The sequence below is a fragment of the Solea senegalensis genome, linkage group LG17, assembly GCF_019176455.1.
Source record: "Solea senegalensis isolate Sse05_10M linkage group LG17, IFAPA_SoseM_1, whole genome shotgun sequence".
In the NCBI taxonomy this organism is placed as follows: Eukaryota; Metazoa; Chordata; class Actinopteri; order Pleuronectiformes; family Soleidae; genus Solea; species Solea senegalensis.
Window position 1 is genome coordinate 10057236 of NC_058037.1, and position 22830 is coordinate 10080065.

The following is a 22830-nucleotide window of genomic DNA, read 5'->3' on the forward strand; positions in this document are numbered from 1 at the left end:
ACAGTCAGAATCAGAGGAATTAAATGTGAATTTACTTTATCACATTGCTGAAAGTAGTATTTTATACTTTAATCAAATATTTCTGCCCCTAAAATTTCCCAGAATGTCCAAATGCAACCAAAGAAAAAGACACATATAAGGCACATATTTTATGTTGTAGTGAAAATGTTGAGCTGCATAAAATTATATTTTCACACTCAACACTGTGCATCACCATATTTTGGCTTCTCACTATATTTGACCTTATTCAAAATTCCGTCTCCTAACTAATAAACAATCAAAACGGCCACTCTGGATTGATGATTCTGGAGCCTGTTTACTTTGCTGCTGCTGTGGTTTGATTTGTATGTTTCAGAGCTATTGTGCTCCAGAGTCAGATGTGCTGGCACAGCGCTTTAGGTGATGCCCTTTAAGATGCTCTATCTTATCATCCCAGCATCACCTCCTATTCAAACCAGAGTCTGATTGAGCCGGGCGATGTTGTTTGGGTCTTACATTGGGAATAGTTTATAGAAGCGCCGTCACTAATTTGTGAAGTGAGGTATTACAGAGGAGACAATTAGACGGGGATTCGATTAAAGTATAGAGGCTTGGGTGCTGACAGTCAAGAGAAGGCTTTCAAATGTCATACCAATTAATCTATCCAGCCATCAAACAATATTCTGGAAACAAAGTCAGGGGGGGCGATCAATCCGCATCACTTTTCTCCTTACCGGGTTATGGGAAAATTGATTTGTCAAACAAAGCATTTTGGAAGCAGTGCATGGACTTGTTCGGGATCCATTAGCCTCCATTGAGCATTTTGTTTAACATAGGATTTTCATCACAGAGAAAATGCAGTGTCCTCAATAACGTGAGCTCCAACTTTACGATTTTAGATTTCTTTGTTCCTGCCTAGGAAGCTTTGGAAAGTGCTGATGAGGAGTGAGAAGGGCAAACTTCTAATGCATTTGAAAATATGAGGCTGTAGTTTGTTTCCTGTGCATGTGTATGTTCTGAAGAATCACTTAAAAGAGTATACATAGATTACTAACACACCACACAATTGAATAATAATAATAATGAGTCTCACCCCTCCCTTCCAGTCAACACCAGGCATTAGTCCCTACTGCACGCTGTGGTGTTATCCTGCCATCTTCTACAGCGTGGCTAGGCTGTACCATGAATTCCCTCTGCAGTGTATTGTTCTAAGGCAGAACTGTATCACATTGTGCCCGTCATGCTGTTTTAGAGGGGAGAGAGCTTCCTCTATGGGATTTCCTCACCCCCATCCCCTGATAATGTATCTCTCCCTAAAGGCTAGGCCTCCATGACCTTGTCTTATTCATCGAGGGCGTCTTAAGCGAAAGAACTGAATCCTGAATGGGCCATTTCCCCTCTTTTAACACCCCTTTAATGTCATCAGTGAAATATGAAGTCATTAGGCGATATTAAAACACTGCTGACAAACTAATTAACGGGAGACATTAAACAGGACGGGCTTGATTAATCCGCTTTAACGATTCTTTTTAAGTGGTTCTGGTCAAAATTAATACAGATTTACTGGTGATCTTAAGACAAAAATACTCTTATGTGTATCAGGCCTCAAGGGCAACCAAAAGTCACTGGTCTTTTACCTCCCACTGCTGTCCCTCCCACCCTGCCCTCTCTGTTTCTACGCACAAAAACACAAAGTCTTTTCAAACACACTGAACTCACACAGAGGATCTCACAAAAAACTACTAAGATTACAGTGTGCGTCAAATACTTGTTATGTGTATGTGTGTTACAAAAATCAAAAATGGTGTAAATGTGCTTTTGTATGTATTGTTGTCATATGACATCACTGACAAATTGTGTATCCAAGAAATACTGTATATTTAAAGTTCAATTCATAAAGAATGTTGTTATGGTTGTTGTTGTTGCAGTCAAGCCCCCGTCAGTGGTGCACACATGTCTTTGTGAATGTCTCCCTCTTGTGGTAAAACGTTGGACCCAGTGGAAGTAATGTACTGTGTCCACATTTGAACATGTGAGCATGTTGTGATTTGATACTTGTTTTTTTTCCCCTCAATAATATTATCACATTGTTTTTAGAGGGGTTTTAATGTATGACTTGCAGAAACTATTGCTAAATTATTTAGGTGTGGAGCCCAACTAGGCATCACTGCTGCTGTTGTTTTTATATGAGTATTATTATTAGTAGTAGGATAAGTTATTTATTGATTCGTTTTTAACATTCGTTATTCATTGTTATCATTATCAAAAAGAAGAATCAGTGTTCAGCAATGTTTATGGGAGTCACATATGCTCTCATACAAGGTTATATAAAATGAATTAAAAGGAAAAAAGTTAGTTATCCAAATTGAAATGTTTTTTTCTTATCAGATCACTAAATTTTAATGTCATTTTATTTTATTCAAGTAAAGCCTTGAGAAAAAAGAGAAACCCCTCAATGGCGTTCAACTGGAAAACAAAGAATTACCATTATTCATCATAACATATTTAATAACACTGCCTACATCATTGACTACAACGTAAATACATTGAATAATGTACTTAATAATAGGTATAACAAGGGGTACAAACAAAAAAGGAAAATAAGATGCAGATATTTATTATTAATTATGGGTATTATGAAGAAACTAATAACGATGTATCCGACTTTGCATTTTTGTTGTTTATTAGACCGGATTAGTTTATTTAATTTAAAAAGAAAGTACAGCCAGCGGAAGCAGTCTCCATACGTACGTGTGACGTATTTCCGCAGTTGCTTCGGTCCCTCACCGACGTCGTGATGTTAGAATGTTTGTGTAACACATTTATAAGACTTAACTTAATTTAATTTGTCTTTGAAGATATTCGTCTCCGGGGGTGATTTGTATCATCTTTGGCTAACGTGACCAGGTTCTGTCGGGACATGGACACGTAGCTGTCAGTTTGTAGGTAGGTCGTCGTTGTGTGTGTTAGCTCCCGTGTTAGCTACTCGGGCCCGGTTGCCTGTATGTGAGCACAAAGGCCGAGCACAGTTCCTCACTGTCCAACAATGTACCCCTCCTGGGGAAACTATGGTGGGCCCCATTCGCAAAACTTCGGAGGACCCGGGCCCCGGAAGCAGCCGGGTGCCGGCCCAGCACCGGGTTTCGGCGGCTTCGAGGCTCCGTCCAGCGGCTCACTGTTCTCCAGCCTGCAGGAGCAGCACCTCCAGCAGATGCAGCAGCTCCAGATGCTGCACCAGAAACAGCTCCAGTCAGTTTTACATCACGGAAACAACGCCGGGGCGTATGGCTACGCGGGCCCGCCGTGGCAGCCTGAGGGCCCGGGACATTTAGACACTACAGCTGGAGCTCAGACCTTTTTCAACCCAGACGAGGCTCCGGCTCAGCCGAACAGAGCGCCCCCTGCTCATCCTCCTGCTCCTGCTCCTGCTCATCCTCCTGCACATCCTCCTGCACATCCTCCTGCACATCCTCCTGCTCATGCTCCTCCACCTCCACCGCAACCGCTTATCCCCGAACCACAACCATGCCCTCCCCCTCCAGAGCCTGCCCCATCAAAGCCACCAGAGAACAACAGTGCTCCCAATCCTTCAGACACAAACAAGAAGGATCCGTCCTCCAAAGAAGAAGACAAATCCGTATCCCTGCAGGTAATGTCCTGCACCAGTTTATTCTGGTAGTTTAGATGAGAAGTCACATCACTGTGATACTTTTTTATCAATGAGGCTCTACCTGAGACTGAACCTGAGTCTATCACCACCTTCATGAAACATTTCTGTTGCTTATTCAACTACCATGTATGTAATCTAGTATTGTTTGCAGAAGGCATATTAATAGAGTAGAGTAGAAACAATTAAACAAAATGGGCAAAGCAACTTCATTTAATAACCACTGAGCAAGTTGCATTCTAGGAATTCCATACAAATTGGAAAAGCGGGCATAATATTTTAGGCATATATAAAAGAAAGTTAAACATTTAAACATACAGCATATTATACTGTATGAAAATCTCTACAGCCAGAGCTGTAGATGACCTCTGTTGATGTTTCCTCCACCCTCGAATAGTTTTTTTCTACATTTACAATAATTGTTGTTGGTAGTGATGGTGGGGTGTGGTTTGTATGATGTAAAGTTCATGAGTTGTGCTGTATTAAAGGTGCTATATAAAGTCTAATTATTGATTAATACGGATGTGAGTCCCTCTCAATTGGAGTATTAGAAAAACAATGTGAACTAGTGACATAAAACAATAGTGATTAACCCAAATTGTATTCTTCAATATTAAGATGTGAATAGGCATTTAATGCATTTACCTCATGAAGATGATAATTTATATCTGTTAATGCAACAGGTTGTAAGTTTTAATGCTTACAACTTCTGAAGTTACAGAACTAAGTGCATGACTGAAGGAAACCAGAAAACAAGGTTCCTCATGTGCTTTTTCTGACCCTCACATTTTGTGATTGTTTCATCCAGGAACAACAGCAACTTTGGTACAAACAGCACCTTCTGAATCTGCAGAAGCTGAAGCAAGAGAGAGCCAAGCAGAGTCAAAAAGAGAGTGATGGCCCAGTGGCACCATCCTCTGGCCAGGCAGTTCCTCCTCCACCATCAGAACCTCAAAAAAACGCACCACCTCCACCCCCACCAAGAGAGGAGCCCCCAGCACCTCCGCCACTACCTGATGAATTGAGGGTAAGCATTCCAAACAAATTACAGAGATTTATATGAGGATGTCAAACCTCTTTTGGTCTTAGGGGAACTATATCAGATTTGTTTTCTTCTGATCTTTAGCTTGAAAGTCTGTTAAATCAGTGGGTTGTGAAGGCTACAAAAACATTTGGATTTATGTAGTAAGACAGAATTAAGCTTCCCAGTAGCCCACTACAGATACAGATACAGATCGTCAAGCTGCATTGTGATCAATGTATGTATTACTTCAGTAAATTTGTACAATATAATGAAACTTGTGTTGATAATATAACATTTGAAATGTTTTGTACAAGAATTTACACCTCTGAATGTTGGGTCAAAGACGTCTGGTTTACCTTTTCAAAAAATAACACTACTGTATAACAGTATCGTGTGATCACGTTGGATTTTAAGTTACTTTATTTTGAGTTCACAATACTTAAATATTGTGTATGTGTGTGTATATACATGATGTACAAAGGTACATCAAGGCTATATATATATATATATATATATATATATATACATATATATATATATATATATATATTGCCTTGATGTACCTTTGTCAGTTCTGGTTCAATCAGGGTCAATTACAGTAAAAGCAGCTGATCAGTGGCTGTACTTCCAAACCATTATGGTAGTGCAGTTGACTATTTTCAAGTGTAACATCATAGAGTTAAGCCTGAATGTTTTTTGTACAGTAAAACTAATTACTCTAAAACAAATTGTTCTTTTAAGGGGTTTCAATGTTTTGTTTTGTTTTTTGTTTTAAACTCAAAAGTATTTGTTGACATTTGATCCAAAAAGTTCCCTTCAAAATGATTGTTGAATATTCCATAAATATTCTTCTGTCATTTAATGTAAACACTGTTTACATTGTTTGTATGAATTTTCAGAATGAAAATGTAGGAAAACCACCTACATTAACAGATACAGTAAGTCAGCTACTTACTCTCCCATCATCTTGTCCATAGATAATTTCCCCCCAATTCTTGGAATAGCTTCTATGTCATGAATGACAATCCCATTGAATTTTGGCATGTACTTACACTTCTAATTGTGATTGGTGATTATAATCCATTAATATATTGTCATCACTCTTTAATGTTTTGCTGCATGTTCCTGGTGAGAGTTACAGAAATTAAAGTTATAAGTAATTCATCTTTAGAGCAGTAAAGTGTCAGTGTCCTGGCCTGTTCAAACACATATTAATAATAAATAATTAAAGTACTGTGTAAGATGTTATCAATCGGTTCATCCATCTCAAACATGTGTTGTCTCTTCCATAACAAACTGCTCTATGATATGTCAAAAACCTTCTTTATGCCATGCTTTACTTCAATCTTGCCTTGTGTCTGTTAAGCCTGAAGGCGCGGAAGACCCAGTAGAGGCTGCACGCCTCCAACAGTTACAAGCTGCAGCAGCACAGTGGCAGCAGGTGCAACAGCAGAGAGTGGGCTTGCAATACCAAACTCTCATGCAACACCACGAGAAGCTACAGCACATCCTGGAACAGTACCAACAGCTGATTCAACAACCAGCAGATCTTCAGGTAGGTAATTGTTTGACAGCTGCTGTCAGTCTGGTTTTTCCTCTGAGATGAACCTGACCTGTACATGAACTGAAAGTAGAAAGTAAAGGATTGTTTGAGTAGTTAAACCAAAAGAGAGTTGCTACAGCTGGGCTCTTCAGACTATGCAAAATCTAGGTGTCCCATAAGTTTTTATTTTTTCAATTCATGCCCTGGTATTTTCTTCTATATAACCTTATAATAATCATCTTACAGGAATTAATGGTATCCTTTCTTTAATGTTGCAGTCGATGTCTACTGAAATGCAACTGAGACACTATGAAATGCAACAGCAGCAGTTCACACCTTTATTTCAAGACTGGGAGCACTCATTTGCCCTGTGGTTTGAGCAGTTCCAGACCTATCCCCACAAAGACCAATTGCAGGACTATGAACTCCAATGGAAGCAGTGGCAGGAGCAAATGAATGCCACCAATGCCCACCTTCATGAAAGGAAGGCCACTCTGACTGCCATGGTGCCGTTTGCCTCAGGCCAGTATAATAGTGGGATGATGGGACAATATGGCCAGTTCCCTGGACAAGATATGCAGCTGCGCCAGCAGTCACTAAACTCGGGTGTACAGCATCCTATAGGTGCTGTTGGTCCCAGATCTCAAGGTCCACAGCCAGCTGGGTTTGGGCCAAATTCAGAATCACCTGCTGGACCACCTGTGAAAGGAGGTGGCCCTGCTGGCATCATAGAAAGACCCCCAGGTCCTCCCCCTGTTCAACCATCAAGTTTCAACAGTGTTCAAGGTCCAAGGTTAGTAAGGATTTTCTGCAACTTGTGTTTTTAAAATGTTAAAGTTAAGATAGTGTTGTCAGTAGGAGAAAATCAAATTCTTTCGCTGGGGCCACACGGTTCTTGTATTAGGTAGACCTGGGTTCACGACCCAGTTGGAACAAGAGACTTTCTTCTTGGAGTTTGCATGGATTTTGCATCTTGTCCATGTGTGCATGGGTTTTCTCTAGTTTCTCCGGTTTCCTCCCCCAGTCAAACACATGCAGATTTGGGGATTAGTCAAATTGGACACTAAATTGACCGTAGGTGTGAGAGTGGATGGTCGTTTGTCTCTATTTGCGCATTTCCACCGGCTCGCCTCGCCACGCCACGGTTTAAGTAGCGTTTCTACTAGCATAGTAGCTGGTACCAGGTACTATTTTTAGTACCTGCTCCGGCGAGGTTCCAAGCGTGCTTAAGTAGGTACTATGCGATGATTGGTCAGACTGCCCACCGCTGACTGGCCAGAGTCCCGTCACTGGAAGAGACGTCCCACACACAAATCAAGCCGAACAGCGCCAAACTGTAGATCACTTAAAATTACTTAACAATCCTAAAAACGTGGGTTAATCTCCAACAACTACCAGGGAAACCTCTATATTTAACAGGAGTCTTTTAAGTGGAGTGGTGTATTTAGGGACATCGCCAGCGACCGCGAGCGGCATCAAAGACCACTGCCGCTGTCGTCTGTGGAGTAGGAGGCTGTACTCCGGTACTCTGGAGACATGTCACACTGATGCCTACTGCTTGCTCATTGTTTGAACTGTTGGGGTTCTCTGCTTTCCTTGTTGTCTGTGTACAGTGACTTGAGATAATGTATGTTATGATTTGACGCTATACAAATAAAATTGAATTGAATTTAATTTAATTGGACAGAAATCAAGCTGAACAGTGCCGAATTGTAGATCAGTTAAAACTACTTGACGATCCTGGGTTAATCCTGGGTTAATCTTTAACAACTACAGAAGTTTTGGTGTGTGTGTGTGTGTCGTATAAAACAAAGTCACCGCAGTCTCACTCAGATGTGCAGTGATGACTCCGCCCACATTAAGTAGGTATTTTTTGTAGTGGAGATGCAACCTAATCGTGCCGAGGCGAGGAGAGCTGGTGGAAATGCGCCATATGTGGTCCTGTGATGGACTGGCAACCTGTCAAGGGTGTACCCCGCCTGTTGCACCATGTCAGCGCCCCTGTGACCCTCATGTGGAGGATAAAGGGATAGGAGATTAATGAATGTTTAATTGTGTGTGTGAATGAATTAATCACATTGTCCCCCACATACTATGATATATATTTTCTCAACTTAAGGGTTAGGGTTATTAATATGTATATAAACCTGGCTAACGTTTTGGTATTTAAATTTCATTGTGGAATGGGATAGCCGAGAGTGCATAGTAAATATTTCACCTCTACTTGCATTTTATGTTGCAAGGCTGTTACTGAGTCTAATTAAAGACAATTTAGCACCATAACTGATATTTTCTTATTGTTTCTGTTCATCTCAGAGGAAACAACCCCAGATTTGACCAACCACAGCAGCGCTTTGATGGTCCCCCTAGGTTTGACCAACCACAGCAGCGCTTTGATGGTCCCCCAAGGTTTGACCAACCACAGCAGCGCTTTGATGGTCCCCCAAGGTTTGACCAACCACAGCAACGCTTTGATGGTCCCCCAAGGTTCAATCAACCACAGCAGCCCTTTGATGGTCCCTCAAGGTTCAACCAGCCACAGCAGCGTTTTGAGGGTCCCCCAAGATTTGACCAACCACAGCAACGTTTTGATGGTCCTCCTAGATTTGACCAACCTCGACAGCGTTTTGATGGTCCTCCTAGATTTGACCAACAACCATGGTCCCCCTAGATTTGATCAACCACGGCAGCGTTTTGATGGCCCCCCTAGATTTGAACAACCTCGACTTGGGCAGCAGCCTAGGTATGAACAACCTCTAAGGCACCCTGGCCCTCCCACTCATTTTGAACGACCACCTATGCCCCAGCAAAAACAACAGGGTCCTCAACTAAAAGCAGAAATGGCAGTTAAACCTACCATGGACCCAAAGACTGGCGGAAATTCGGACGTGCAACCAAAGCTTGAAAAGGAAAAAAATGATTCCAGGCCAGATGATAAGGTGAGGTCTGAAGACTTGACAGATGACAACTTGCTTGGAGATGAAGGATTTTTTGTCCAAAATGACCCCATTCCCCAGACCTTAAAGACAACACAGGAAGCTGAGAATTCAGATTCTAATGCTCCTGATAAAAGTGAAAATACTAATCCTCTTAACAAGAAGCCTCCAGCCACTACTGTGGCACTAAAAACTACTGCAGATAAACCAGACAAACCATTGACAAACAACAAAGCCCCAATGCTTCCAAAGCCCCAGGGAATACAACAGGAGCCACAAACATCTGGCCAAATGCTGTCAAGACAAGAGCCTCCAAAGCCTATTCCTGGAATGGGACGAGGACAGTCCAATCTGCCTGCTGAAGTGCATGGAAGAGGTCGTGGGCTGAGGGGGCGTGGAAATTTCAGTGGACCAAACATTGTCCCGCATGTGGAGGAGAAGAGTGAAATGTCCTATAATTGTATACCACCTGAAGAGGACTTAGGAATGTCGGAAGACCAGCAAGAATGTCACTGGCAAGATCCTTCATGTGAGGAGTATGGTTTGGAGGAATCAGAGGTGCCCCCTGAAGAAATGTGGATGCCAGAAGAAAATTACTTTCCAACAGAGGAAGAATATTATGAGGAACCAATTGGGGGACCAGCTATAGGGAGAGGATACCCCCCAATGATGAGAGGAGGACCCCCAATGATGAGAGGGAGACCCCCAATGATGAGAGTTGGACCCCCCCCAATGATGAGAGGTGGACCACCAATGATGAGAGGTGGACCCCCAATGATGAGAGGAGGGCCCTCAATGATGAGAGGAGGTCCACCAATGATGAGAGGAGGTCCACCAATGGGTAGAGGAGGACCACCTATGTCTAGAGGGGGTCACCCAATGGGTAGAGGAGGGCCACCAATGGGAAGAGGAGGTCCACCCATGGGTAGAGGAGGACCACCTATGTCTAGAGGGGGTCCCCCAATGGGTAGAGGAGGGCCACCTATGGGAAGAGGTGAACCAGTGGACATGCACTGGGAAGAACCTCAATCTGCTGAATATTTTGAGGAAGGTGACCCTTACTGGGAAGAGAGGAGACCTTTAATGAGAGGAATGAGACCTCCATTTCCACCTGGCCGGGGGCGCCCCCCACGTGGTCATCCTGGTTTCATGCTCCAAGGTCGAGGACGCCCTCCTCATCCAGCACCTGGGCCAATGGATCATGTAATGGACACTGATGATGCAGAAACTGATCCAGCAGGACATCCCAATTACCATGGACTAGATCCTCACAGCCATCCATTGCATCCTGATGTAGAAAGAGGTAGGCATCGTGTGCCACCACCACACTATAAAATGGAGTCTATGGAGGAGCCTTTTTATGACGACGAAATGGAAAGAGAGGAAGGATGGGAACCAACACATGACAGTGGTCCCCCCCTGCCTCCACATGAGATAATGGATCGGGGAGGAATGAGAAGGAGACCTGTGGGTCGAGGAATGGCAAGAGGGATGTGGCGGTCAGGTCCAGGTCAACAAGAATTTGAAGAGGGCTATAAAGAGGGTTTTGTCGAGGATTATGGTCATGGAGAAGATGGCCGCCACTGGAGGCCACCACGGGACTATCCTCCTGATGACTATCGACATGATGCCAAGTACTATGAGTCTGAAAGGGACAGAGACGGTGCTCTTCCTGAGAGGGACTATGCCCCACGCTTGCCTCCACCAGATCCTTACAGAGATGGCCATTGGCGAGATGAGCGGGAAAGAGATAAAGGTTACCCACATCCATATAATGAGCATGACAGGGCAAGAGGAGAGCTGAGAATTCGTGAATACCCTCCCTCAGAATGGGACGGGTCTTCAAGACCACCTCCAGAGAGAGGATATCCTCCTGACTATGAAGATCGCAGACCTCGCTACGATGAGCACAGGGAAGCCCCTCCTTTGGAAAAACTTCCACCATCACTCCCAGCTGCACCTGTCAAAAGCATAGCAGAGAGTTCAGTTGAACCATCACAAGACACAAGTGCAGGAAATGTACTTGCTCTTTCTCAACGTCAGCATGAGATCATCTTGAAAGCCGCTCAAGAGCTTAAGCTTATAAGGTAATTTTTAGACTTTCAATTCAAATTAATGTGTGTTATGGCTCACAGATACTGCATTTTGCTTGTGTGGCATCGAGTCATGCTGATTTACTTAAGTTTTCTACCTAAAAGTTTAGGGGATGGAATATTACTAGTTGTGCTCGATTCACATTTTGCTTTTCTGACATTTGCATCTATATTGCATGCAAGGGAACTTCTAGTCTTCTGCCATCTTCTACCATCTTTCTTTCTTTTGGCATTACAGGGAAATGCAGGAGGTGAAGACCCCTGATCCTGAACCACAGTCTGCACCTACTGACGTCTTGCCCGAGCTTCCTGCTGGTCTTCTTGGTTTGGAGATCCCAGCAGATATCAGGAATGTTTTGAAGGTAAGTGGTTAATACTAACAATTAATTGTCTTTCCTCATTTGTAGTAGCGCAATTTTATAATTAAATATTAGATCCATATTATGATATATTTTGTCCTCAGGGCATGAGTGCAGCAGCACAGACGGCTACACCTGAATCTGTACCTTGGGATTCAAAGCCTGGTGCCACAGATTACAAGCCAGTCCTCTCTGCTGCACCTACAGCTTCGGTGATCCCAAAGACTGTGGATTATGGGCACGGACATGGTATGAGCAGCTAAGATGAACACTTGTCTTCAAACAAACAGACATAACGTTTTAAATTTACAGAAGTTGCTGATATTAACACTCATTTCAGAACCTGGTGCCACTGTTGAGCGGATGGCTTATGGTGAAAGAATCGTGCTGAGGCCTGACCCATTGCCTTCGGACAGGGGTTATGAAAAAGGTGAGTTTCAATATCATAAAACTTTTTCACCTCAATTAGATATTTCCTCTTCACTTATCATATTTCACTGATTTTTTTAAAAAAAATTCTCCTCCCAGAGCTTCTTGGTCTTAGAGATCCATACAGCAGAGACCTATATTATGAAAGGCGATCAGACCCTTACATGGACCGCCGAGAGTACAGTAGAGAGAGGGAGTTGTACAGAGAAAAACACCCCTCTGAATATGAAAGAGAGAGACACGAGAGGGACCGCTATCCCCCAAGAGAAAGAGATAACAGGTAAAAGTTTTCTTCTCCTTTTCCCCAAACACTCGGGAAGTGCACTGCTTCCATACACTTGTAATATCATTTTCTGTTTGTCTGTTCTTGATTCAAGCACACAGTCCGTGGTTGAAGAAAGGTACTAAATCACATTGTGTCAAACATTGTGATTAGTCATCAGTGTTTGCCAGCATGAAACAAGAAATTTGGTTGAGGTGATTGACATTGACGTTTCTCCATTGCACAGATCTCCACTGGCATCTTCTCTGCGCTCGGGGTACAGGGAGCGTGAGTGGGATCCTCGGGACCGTGACCGAAGTGGCAGCCGCGATCGAGACGATCATTATGGAAGGTCTAGCTATGATAGACCTTCATATGAGCGTGCTGGACTTGAACGCAGTGGGCCTGAGCGTTACAGCCATAGCTCCTCGCCCTTTGGTATGTACATCTTTTAAACAAGTGTTCTCAAACCACAGCTGTCAGGAAGAATTTCTTCATAGTTCATCACAAGTTTGTTTCTCCTCAGCCACAAAGAGCTTTGTTTAAATTAGAAAATACAATTAAAATGCAATTTCTAAAAGAAATAAATAAATAAATTTCTATACATACAGTGGACAGAAGAAGTTATCCAGAGGAACGGCCTCCTATTGCACCACCTCTACCACCTCCGCCTCCCCCCAGAGTTGAGAAGAAGCCAGAAATGAAGAATATTGACGATATCCTCAAACTACCTGGCAGATCATCTCGACCTGAACGGGTAGCCCAATAATCAATGCTACAGCATATGTTGATGTGACTGCGTCTTATTGTTGTTTTTTTATTATATTCAGTGCTCATGTAAGGCATTTATTCAAACAGATTGTCATAATAATGAGAGGACTTCCAGGAAGTGGGAAAAGCCATGTTGCAAAGCTTATACGGGTGAGTGCAATTATACCAACAACTACTAACAATATTCATATAGCCCTTTAAGAGATCATTAAATGCAACAAATCAAATAGATATATGAAAAAAATATATTTTATCTTGATATTATATCAATGTTGTTAATATTCAGGACAAGGAAGTGGATTGTGGTGGTGCCCCACCGAGAGTTCTTGTTTTGGATGACTATTTTATGACGGAAGTCGAGAAAGTTGAGAAAGACCCAGACACGGGCAGGAGAGTCAAAGCCAAGGTGAGTCAAAAATGCAACAAAAACAAACTGGCGAGAACTTTTGGATGTAAATTTTGAATAAAAAGTAAATGAGTTGCTGCTTTTTGTAAGGAATAATCTAACACAAACATTTGATTTGCAGGTTCTTGAGTATGAGTATGAGCCAGAGATGGAAGAGACCTACCGGAGCAGTATGCTCAAGACCTTCAAGAAAACCCTGGATGATGGCTTTTTCCCCTTCATCATTTTAGACTCTGTAAATGACCGCGTCAAACATTTTGATCAGTTTTGGAGTGCAGCCAAAACGAAAGGTTTTGAAGTAAGTTGTGTTCATCGATGGTTCAGAAAAATGTTATTCCTAGTTGGCCCTGTGCTAAAGTTTTTTTTTCCAATTTAAAGGTATATCTGGCGGAAATCACTGCAGACACTCAGACCTGTGCGAAGAGGAATGTCCATGGACGCACACTTAAGGATATAACGAAGGTGTGCATGATTGGTTTAAAACCCATGTGTAGGAAGCGAACACGTACTAATGTAGAGTTTTGTACACAGATGTCCAACAACTGGGAGCATTCACCGCGTCATATGGTGCGCTTAGATGTCCGGTCGTTGCTTCAGGATGCTGCTATTGAGGAGGTGATGTCTCCGATATGGAACAGTTTTTTTGTCCATTATTGTAACATTATTGTCCACGATTATTAACTGAGATAAAACTAACATGTTTATGTTTTTAGGTTGAAATGGAAGACTTTAATCCTGATGATGAGCCCAAGGAACCCAAGAGAGAGGAGGAAGAAGAGGGTGATCTGGTAGGACATGACAATTTTAATTTAATTACGATGTAGTTGACAGAATCATCTTCACTTGTACAGTAATTTTATATCAGACTTAAGTCTGTTAATTATATTGTTTGTTTTATTGACCAGGTGTTTTTTTACACTAATAAAATAGACAAGATAGGTGAAATTCATGAAAAATAATAGGTTAAATATGTATGGTTTCTTCTGTATGTTTACAATGACTATAAAACATAACAAGTAAATTAATTAAGTGTAATAACAGGACATTTACAAAAAATTTTACAAATTGAGATCACAGCCGCTGCAGACAAATAACCAACATTCATTGGCCAAAACATTGTAATCCATAGTCATGGTCCCATGATCATGTAATCATAACAAAACACTATAGCAATAAATGAATGACAAATTCCTCCTTACATACATTATGTTTCATTTTCTTCCAGTGGTAAGTTATATGTAACAGTTCACTCCGTAACGGTTCATAAAAGAAACAAAACTTATATGTATTCTATGGTTCAACGTAACCTCTATGGTTCTCCCTGTATGTAATACACAAGCAATATCTTCAATTTGTGACCATGACTTTTCATTTGAGAGAAAACAGCAGAAACAACAGGTTTTCTTTTCTTTCACCGAATAAACACTTGTCCTAACAAATGTGTGTTAAGAAAAACCAGGACCTTAAATATTACATTTTCTCACTGACAAATGCCAAAAACATTTCTGACATTGATTCAAATGTGTTGAATGGGAATGAATTCCCTACTTGACAGTGGTGCCTATCTACGCCCCAATAACTGTTGGCAGTGAATGTAAAAACGCTTTTTTTAAGCGTTGAGTGTGATATTCATACACAATCCAACAAATATGTAATAAAACTATTAGCTTTCAGTGAGTTGAAGGTAAAAAAATTCAGCCTTTCTTCTTCATACCGAAAAACTTTGCACAGACATTTGCTCCTCATACATTTGAGAAATTCAAAAGTTCAAGATTGCATGGGAGCCTCAAGTCCCAATAAAATCTAATATGGTTCTGCAGTAGAAAGATGAATGGTTTATTTCTACAGTCTTATTGCTTCATAATGATGCTCTTTATATCTTTTGTGTTCACTACAAATTCACTAGACAATAATGTCCAGTGACTGTAATTTTGGTTTCCCTAAGTGGTAGAACTAAATGCACATGTGATTATGTGTGATTAAAAAAAATTATTTATCATATTTAAATGTATCATTTTATCTGATGGAAATATCAATATATCTGATATATAGATACATGCCTTTAGATTTATTTACTCTAGATAACCAGAAAAATATAATGTTTTCTCGTGTCTATATATGTACCCTGTGTGCAAAAGACATCATGGTTGCAAGTTCAACTCCACCCCTGGCAGGTTTTACTCAAATCCCTTGTAAGTCGCTTTGGATAAAAGCGTCTGCTAAATGACATGTAATGTAATGAAAGTTACCTGCTTTGTTGTTAAGGCTGGGTCATACTTTCATTTCTGCATCTGTGTACATGGCCAGATTCCATTTATACTAAAAACGAGGGTCCGTTATCAGTCTAGTGTTCATGCGCACTCAGTCTCACTTTTCTATGTCCTTGTATTTTGAGCACTGATTTGTATTTGTGTGGGTACCTCCCATACCTCTACACAAAATCTCAAGCAGGTTTCCATGGTGACCATCTCTGTTGTTTCTTTTGAGTATTACGAGAGCAACTGGAAAGTGTTGTGCCACAGGAAGCTTGCACAGTTGGCGTGTACAGTCTATGCGAACTTCAAACCCGAGGTGCGCTCACATTTGTCCGTGTAGGATCCCAGAAGCCCAACGCAGAAATGTGCAGATGACAAAATCTGTATTACGCGGAGCCTATCATACCACTGCGAATGTCGAATGTAAGACCTGCTTCTACAATCATCCAGTTCAGACCTGCAGTTTCACACAGTGCATGTGTGCACTCCCAAACCCCAGGTTTATTTTATTTTTTAAGTCTACCCAAACTTTAAACTGTCTGAACTGCAGGCCTACAACTGCTGCATTGCAGAGAAATGTTACTGGGTTAGAGTTGGAAGTTGACCAGGCTTTTTTACTGTTGTCATTGCATTTTCAAATAATGCCTCCAAAAACATGGCAGTTCTAGAACTTGTGTTTGAATCTCAAACAGCAAATACCAGTGAACTTGAGTAAAAATTAGGCGAATCTTGTGGTTAAATGTTGTTGTCCTGAATCCATTTGCTCCCCCTTTTGTTGTAATCCTTCCTAATGCCTTGAAAAGGTGTTCTTAGTGAATTCAAGTGATTTAAAGCAAAAGAGTAGTGCGAATGGTCATAATTTATCATGTATACTCGCAAAACAAGATGTGATATCTTAGCCACTCACTGTAGTGGCTGTGGGAATGAATGCAAACATGTTTTCTGTGTCATTAAACAAATACATAATACAGTAACATATCAGTACACATCATAGGTAGTCATCAAATCTCTCTAATTGGCAAAACCTAACCTTTTAGCAATCAGTTGCACACCAGATTATTTGCAATAATGTACAATCAAATAAAGAAGAGATCCTTTCAGTCACAACTAGAACACACAGGCTATAGCTAAAGTATTGACTTGAATAACAGAATAAACAACATCTAATGGTAACATTACTTGACAGAAAATATGGTATTATATCATGCTAATTTGCTGAAGCATCACCATCATGTGGTGCACTCTTGACCACACACCAGATTTCTGTAATATTTTACTGCAGTGTATTGAGATCTGAGAAGTGTTGTACTGCACAGGTGTCCAGCCTGTATGCAATGTTTTTATATATTACAGTGTCTGTCTTTGGAAAGTGACTTTGATCATTTGAGCAGACCATGGCAGTCTTTACAGTCAAACTTTGTTGAACTTTGATTAACCTTGTACAGATGCTGGAAAGAGTTGGATTTCTGCTGTTTACCTTTATTATGCTTACACCTGTTTGTATTTTTGACCCACATGTGCATAATTGCATGTATGTATTGCATAATCTAATAATACTGTTGTATCCAGTATAGTTTTATACAGCTAGTGACTTGGCTTACTGCTTTACTTACACTTATCTTATATAAAAAGTGTTACCACTCAACAACTGCACTTCCTGAGCAGCACAAAGGCCATGCCACATATGTTCTCTGCTAAAGTAGTGTCTGAATGTGATGGTTTAAAAAAATCAATCTCAAGAACCACCTCATCTACATGATAATACAATACTATAATACAAATTGACTGGATGAACAGTTGTATGGAGATTCCTCTGTTTATTGTAAGCAATAATTGACAACACTTATGTGTATAGGTGTGCAGGTTTTGCACTAAAGTCAAAATTGCAAGTTATTCTAAAATGTGTATATATATATATATTCTTCAGTATGCACGCAGTGTAATGAGAATTTAAAATGTACTGTCATATTTCATTTAATTATATACTTTCTTAATACACTATAGTGCCTTAAAACTTTGTCGGATTTTTATCACCGTCCAGAGCTGATCTCAAAACTAGTTTAAAAAAAAAAAAATACACTTTTATATTGCAGTTTTTCTTACTGTCACGAATAGAGACAAAAACTGTCACAAATAACCCAACAGATTTAAACCGATAAATTAACCTACACCCATGAAAAAAGTAAACCCTATAAATGCAACCCTTACTTTATATTTTTGCTTGTTGGTCCTGTGCTCTGGCACATGATTAAGGTTATATCAGGTTTATGCAGCCCAGACTGCCTTCAAATAATATATTGGAATACTTTTATACAAACAGTAGTTCAGCTGGAATTAAAATGTGCTGACTCTCATTATCACTTTGACTCTTATGTTTCTTTGCTCTCATAAATTAAGCATATGTGTATATAAGATGACCTCTTTGTTGACACTCTTTCCTCTATTTAGTTGATTATATGAATATATTGTATTATAGTAAATCAATATAAAGCATATCTTAATCCAAAAAAATTTACTCAGAAATGCTGTGTTTTTACTAATCTAAGATAAGATAATGAAGCTCAACAGCGTAGGATTGGTTCGCTTTGTCGCGCTTTTGTCTTTAGGATTTCAGCAAACATTTGAGCAGCAGTTTTGCTTTTAATAATGTTATTTGAAAAAATAGAGAAGTCGGAATGAATATGAAAGTGCCTCAATATGATTATAAGGTCACATGCAAACGTCATGTTCAGAGCTTGAGCGACGACTACTTTTGCTTTTTAAATTCTTTGACCTGAGAGCAGAATTGGGACGGAACACAGATTGTGTTGCCAAACACAGAGCACAGCTGTTGTTCCTTCTTACTTAACCGTTTTTCTGTGACCAAGAACAAATGCTCTCTCTGAACACATTTATCTGAACTTGAAAAAAGGTTTATTTTTGTATGTTACACTAACTGAATCTCTCTCTTTCTGGACTCGTTTCTCAGTTGTATCTGTCTTTTTACCTCTGATAAACCAGTCTCCTCTCGTTTCAGCCAACCACTTTCTCTTACCATCTTTCCTCCCCCTCCCTGTATCACCCCGATGTTTAACCATTGCAGTGTTTCTTTATATAATATAGGGTTACATTCCAAAAAGTAAATGGGAGATGGATACATCCGAGGCTAAACTAGGTGGGTATTTCTTTATTAGTTTTTTTTACTTACTTTAATTACTCATTTGTTATTGTATAGAGGTGTAATGGAGCATGATATTTGTCGTAGAAGCTATGTTCTGTTTTGTGCATGATTCACTAATGGACAATTAGGAGAGACGGTCCATCAGTGAATCGCATATTGATAACTGTTTGCCAGATTTCACCTTCACTACACTGACAACCTACATTGTTCATGTTGTGATTCTAGATTAAGAGGTTTCAGATTCATATATTTGTTAAACCTCCTTTGCCCTGAAATGACTTTTAGTCCCAGTATGTGTGCACAAACAAACATTTTTATGTCTTCAAATTCCATGCTGGGCAAATGAGGGAATAGTGATGCGTCCCTCTTTCTGTAGCACTGATGTGGTTGTACTTGCCAGATATTGGCACATTTGGATTTATGATTTTATGAATGAGAACCAGCTAAAATTGATTATGTCAATTGATTTAATTTGGCTTTTTATTAAATGTCAAGATGAAAAAAGCTTTTTTTATTGGAGGGCCTGAAGAGACCTGAGCTGTAATCTTCGATTTACACAGACAAGTTGGATGGTCTTGGTAGCAGTGGGAAGAGGAAACGTGAAAGTGATAACACGGCAGACCTGGAGGACTACCTTCAGCTGCCAGACGACTATGCCACGCGCATGTCCCAACCAGGAAAGAAACGGGTAATTTGGCCACAAAGATTTGAACATCAAAATATCTGGTGCAGTGTTGTTGTGTGTAATATTTAATGCAGACTATAAGACATATTTACCTCAAATTATGGTCATTCATTCTTTATCTGCACGTAACCTCACACCCCGGTTGCTCCCCCTTCTCTTTAGGTTCGATGGGCTGATCTTGAAGAGCAGAAGGAGGCGGATCGAAAGCGCGCTATTGGCTTTGTGGTGGGTCAAACGGACTGGGAGAGAATCACGGACGAGAGTGGTCAGCTGGCACAAAGAGCTCTCAACCGCACCAAGTATTTCTAAGAAGAAGAAGAAAATCTTCTCCCCCCTTTTTTGCTTCTTTGAAAGGTAGGTTTATCTCTCCTTTTTTTTAAACAGTTAGGATTGCCGTAATGTTACTGATGTTAACGAGTCATCATATTTGTTTTTATAACAAATGGAATCAATATCCCAGTTACCCACTTGTAATGAGCTGCGGAGGACATGTTTAAGGATTTTCCTTATGACATGCCCTCTGTCAAAATATACCACTAACTGTTAAGTTCAGATTTATAAGATAAAAGATGAGCAAAAAAAGTTAATCCCTTCTCAGAATTGTTCGGTTTGTTTAAATGTTTAAATTGATGCATAGTTTTTTTAGTTAATAATTTTAAAACATACGCATTGACTTGTTAAAGTTCTTTAGAAGAATTTGCCTGAATGTACCTGAATTTAAAAGACTTAAATCAATTGACAAAAAAATACATTTTCTTTATAACATAAAGCATTCAGAAGTACATTTCATTAATTCCTCACACAAATCTGTCTTTGGCCAAATTATCAGTGGTTTATTTTTCTTTCTGCAGGTGTCCAGAATGTGAAATGTGTCCCCGAAGCTCGAGACTCATCAGAGCGATAACCACCAATAGATATCAATTTCTGAGTTAATCATAGAGAAGGATACGGTTGAATATTTTCCACCTAATTTTAAAAGACACTCCCGACTACTTCTGATGATATATTATGTTTTCAGTCATGTTTTTTTTTTATATATATTGTTCATGTTTTATTTGCTGTTGTTACCTGTAGCACTGTTTCTTGGTCAATGCTTACTTGGAAAAAAAGACAATAAAACTTTTTTACAAAAATCATCAAGTCGGGGGAAATCTTCCTGAGGGCTGTCATCTGCACATCATCAGCTCCAAAAATTATATTTCACAAATCACTAAGAGCAGAGATTAGTCAAATACTTATCACTCTTGACTTTTTTTGTCATAGTGCAGCTGAAGTAATGGTGTGTTGTTGTTTTTTTAAATGTTCTCATCCTTTCTATTTTGTATAGTTTTAATTTTCTAGTAAAACTCTGAGACGTTGAAACATTTGACAACAATTTTAAGCTGCTCATGATTTGAATTCAGTTTGGCTTGTTGTGGTCTTTTCATTGGCTCTGTGTGCTGCTTGTGTGGATTTGCATTTGTCTGAGTATGGACGATTACAAAACTACCTCACTCCTGTGTCCAAATATAATCACATCAAATAGTTTTTTTGATTAACAAAAAACACAATCGCAGTTCGAGTGATGGACCTTTCCAAGGTTCCAGCGCATTAATATAAACATTTAAAAGACATACATTCATGAACACAGAACAACTAGGAGATTCAGTGCTTAAAGGTCCAGTGTGTAAGGATTTGTGAGCGTGTAGTTGTAACGGATGACTCTACTGCTCACTCCTTTCTTTCCTAAGCATGTCATTGAACTATGGTGGCCATCTCAACCACAAGGCGTGTCATTCTTCTTGGTTTAAAAACGGCAAACGCAAGCTACTGCTAATCTTTCTGTTCTGTCTGCTTACGCAGCATGACAGGTGCAAAGGCCCTTCCCTTAAATACATGTTAAGACTTATTCTGAAGCTATGAAAACCTTGATGTTAAAGCACTGGACCTTTACAGGCTTGTTTCCTTGATGGCGCATCGCAGCTGCTTTTCAATACAAGAATAGTGTCTTCATTTTGATGACTAAATGTCTCCTTTTGAATCAGTTTTTGTAAATGTTGACTTAAGTGCCCATAAGTGAACACATTGAACAAGCTCACGTTGAACAGATGATCTATACAGAGTCTGCAATGACTGCCTAGTCTGGTAAATGTTAAATACACAGTGGCATATTTAATGTCTTTGAAATGATCCATTTCGCACAAGAATAACCATTTTCTACTAAGTGTTTGAAACCCCATTCAGACCCATTCGTGAGTGATCCGCTCACATGCAGATCACTCCAAGAACGGGTCTGAAAACTCCCAATCCACCCTGAATGATGTCTTCAGTCTGATCAAAAAACAACACATTTAGAGGTTGTTTGAGGAAGAATGTGACCAGATTTCTAAGCATGCTTGAATGCTATCAATCCTCAGGACCGATTAGAGACCGCCTCCTCAGCTGATAACCTCAGTTTCAGATTTCATTTTATTTCATTATTTTACACTACTCAGATTGGCTAATACAGTCATTTGAAGCTGTTGCCACAACATCCACGCTGACGGTCACATGATTTTCTTTATTCCATTCAGAAATTTCATGTTACAGCAGCGTGTGTAGAGTGTCCACTCAAGCTCCTCTCGTCTTGTTTCTGTCACTCGCACACACATACAAACGATGTCAGACTCATTTAAAAACACTTATAACGTCACTATTACATTATTATGACACTCTAAGGCAGGTGAACGCCACAATGTTTACATAATGCCAGGATGGATGTTATTACCAGGTCTGAATGGGGCCTTAAATGCAAAAACATTTGTGCATACTGCAGATAAATGGGAATTTAGATTGGTAGTATCATGGTTGCATTGTATGGAAATATACTGTGCTTTCATTTGTAAAATAAATTTTACATCTACATCCTTTGCATCCTTGGGAACCGGAGCATCCAGAATTGTCAGACTTCAGTCATTTTGACCTGGCGTTTCTACCCTGAAGACGAAGCAAGGATCAGTTATGAGTGAAAATGCTGCTGATGAAGACCCTGATGACCCGAGGGACAACCCACTCACGACATCATGACCGAGAAGCTGAATGAATGGATCCATAGGGTAAGTAAAGAAGAGATCAAGAAATTACATTATAACTGTTACATCTGTGAACACATTACAGTTAATGATAATGCTCTTAATGAATTTGTCTATTTTACTTCTTTTATACCCTGTATATACAATGACAACAATGTTCTCTGTTGAATATTAAAGATTTTTTTTTCCTGATGTGTGTTAACCTTACTTT

The 22830-nt window shown here is 40.1% G+C and overlaps 1 protein-coding gene across 1 annotated transcript; it reads left to right on the forward strand.

Annotated features, from left to right (window-relative positions):
* Window positions 1–2742: 2742 nt before the first annotated feature.
* Window positions 2743–22811, forward strand: ylpm1 (YLP motif containing 1). Its single transcript, XM_044048893.1, is given in 24 exon segments — window positions 2743–3628; window positions 4455–4673; window positions 5570–5608; window positions 6037–6225; window positions 6492–7006; window positions 8530–8863; window positions 8865–11236; window positions 11481–11604; window positions 11706–11850; window positions 11942–12031; window positions 12130–12310; window positions 12408–12431; window positions 12540–12730; window positions 12904–13049; window positions 13151–13213; window positions 13350–13469; window positions 13591–13767; window positions 13848–13931; window positions 14001–14084; window positions 14183–14257; window positions 18827–18878; window positions 19445–19572; window positions 19732–19923; window positions 20421–22811. Coding segments are annotated over 23 exon segments (6102 nt in total). The 5' UTR covers window positions 2743–3025; the 3' UTR covers window positions 19879–19923; window positions 20421–22811.
* Window positions 22812–22830: the final 19 nt, after the last annotated feature.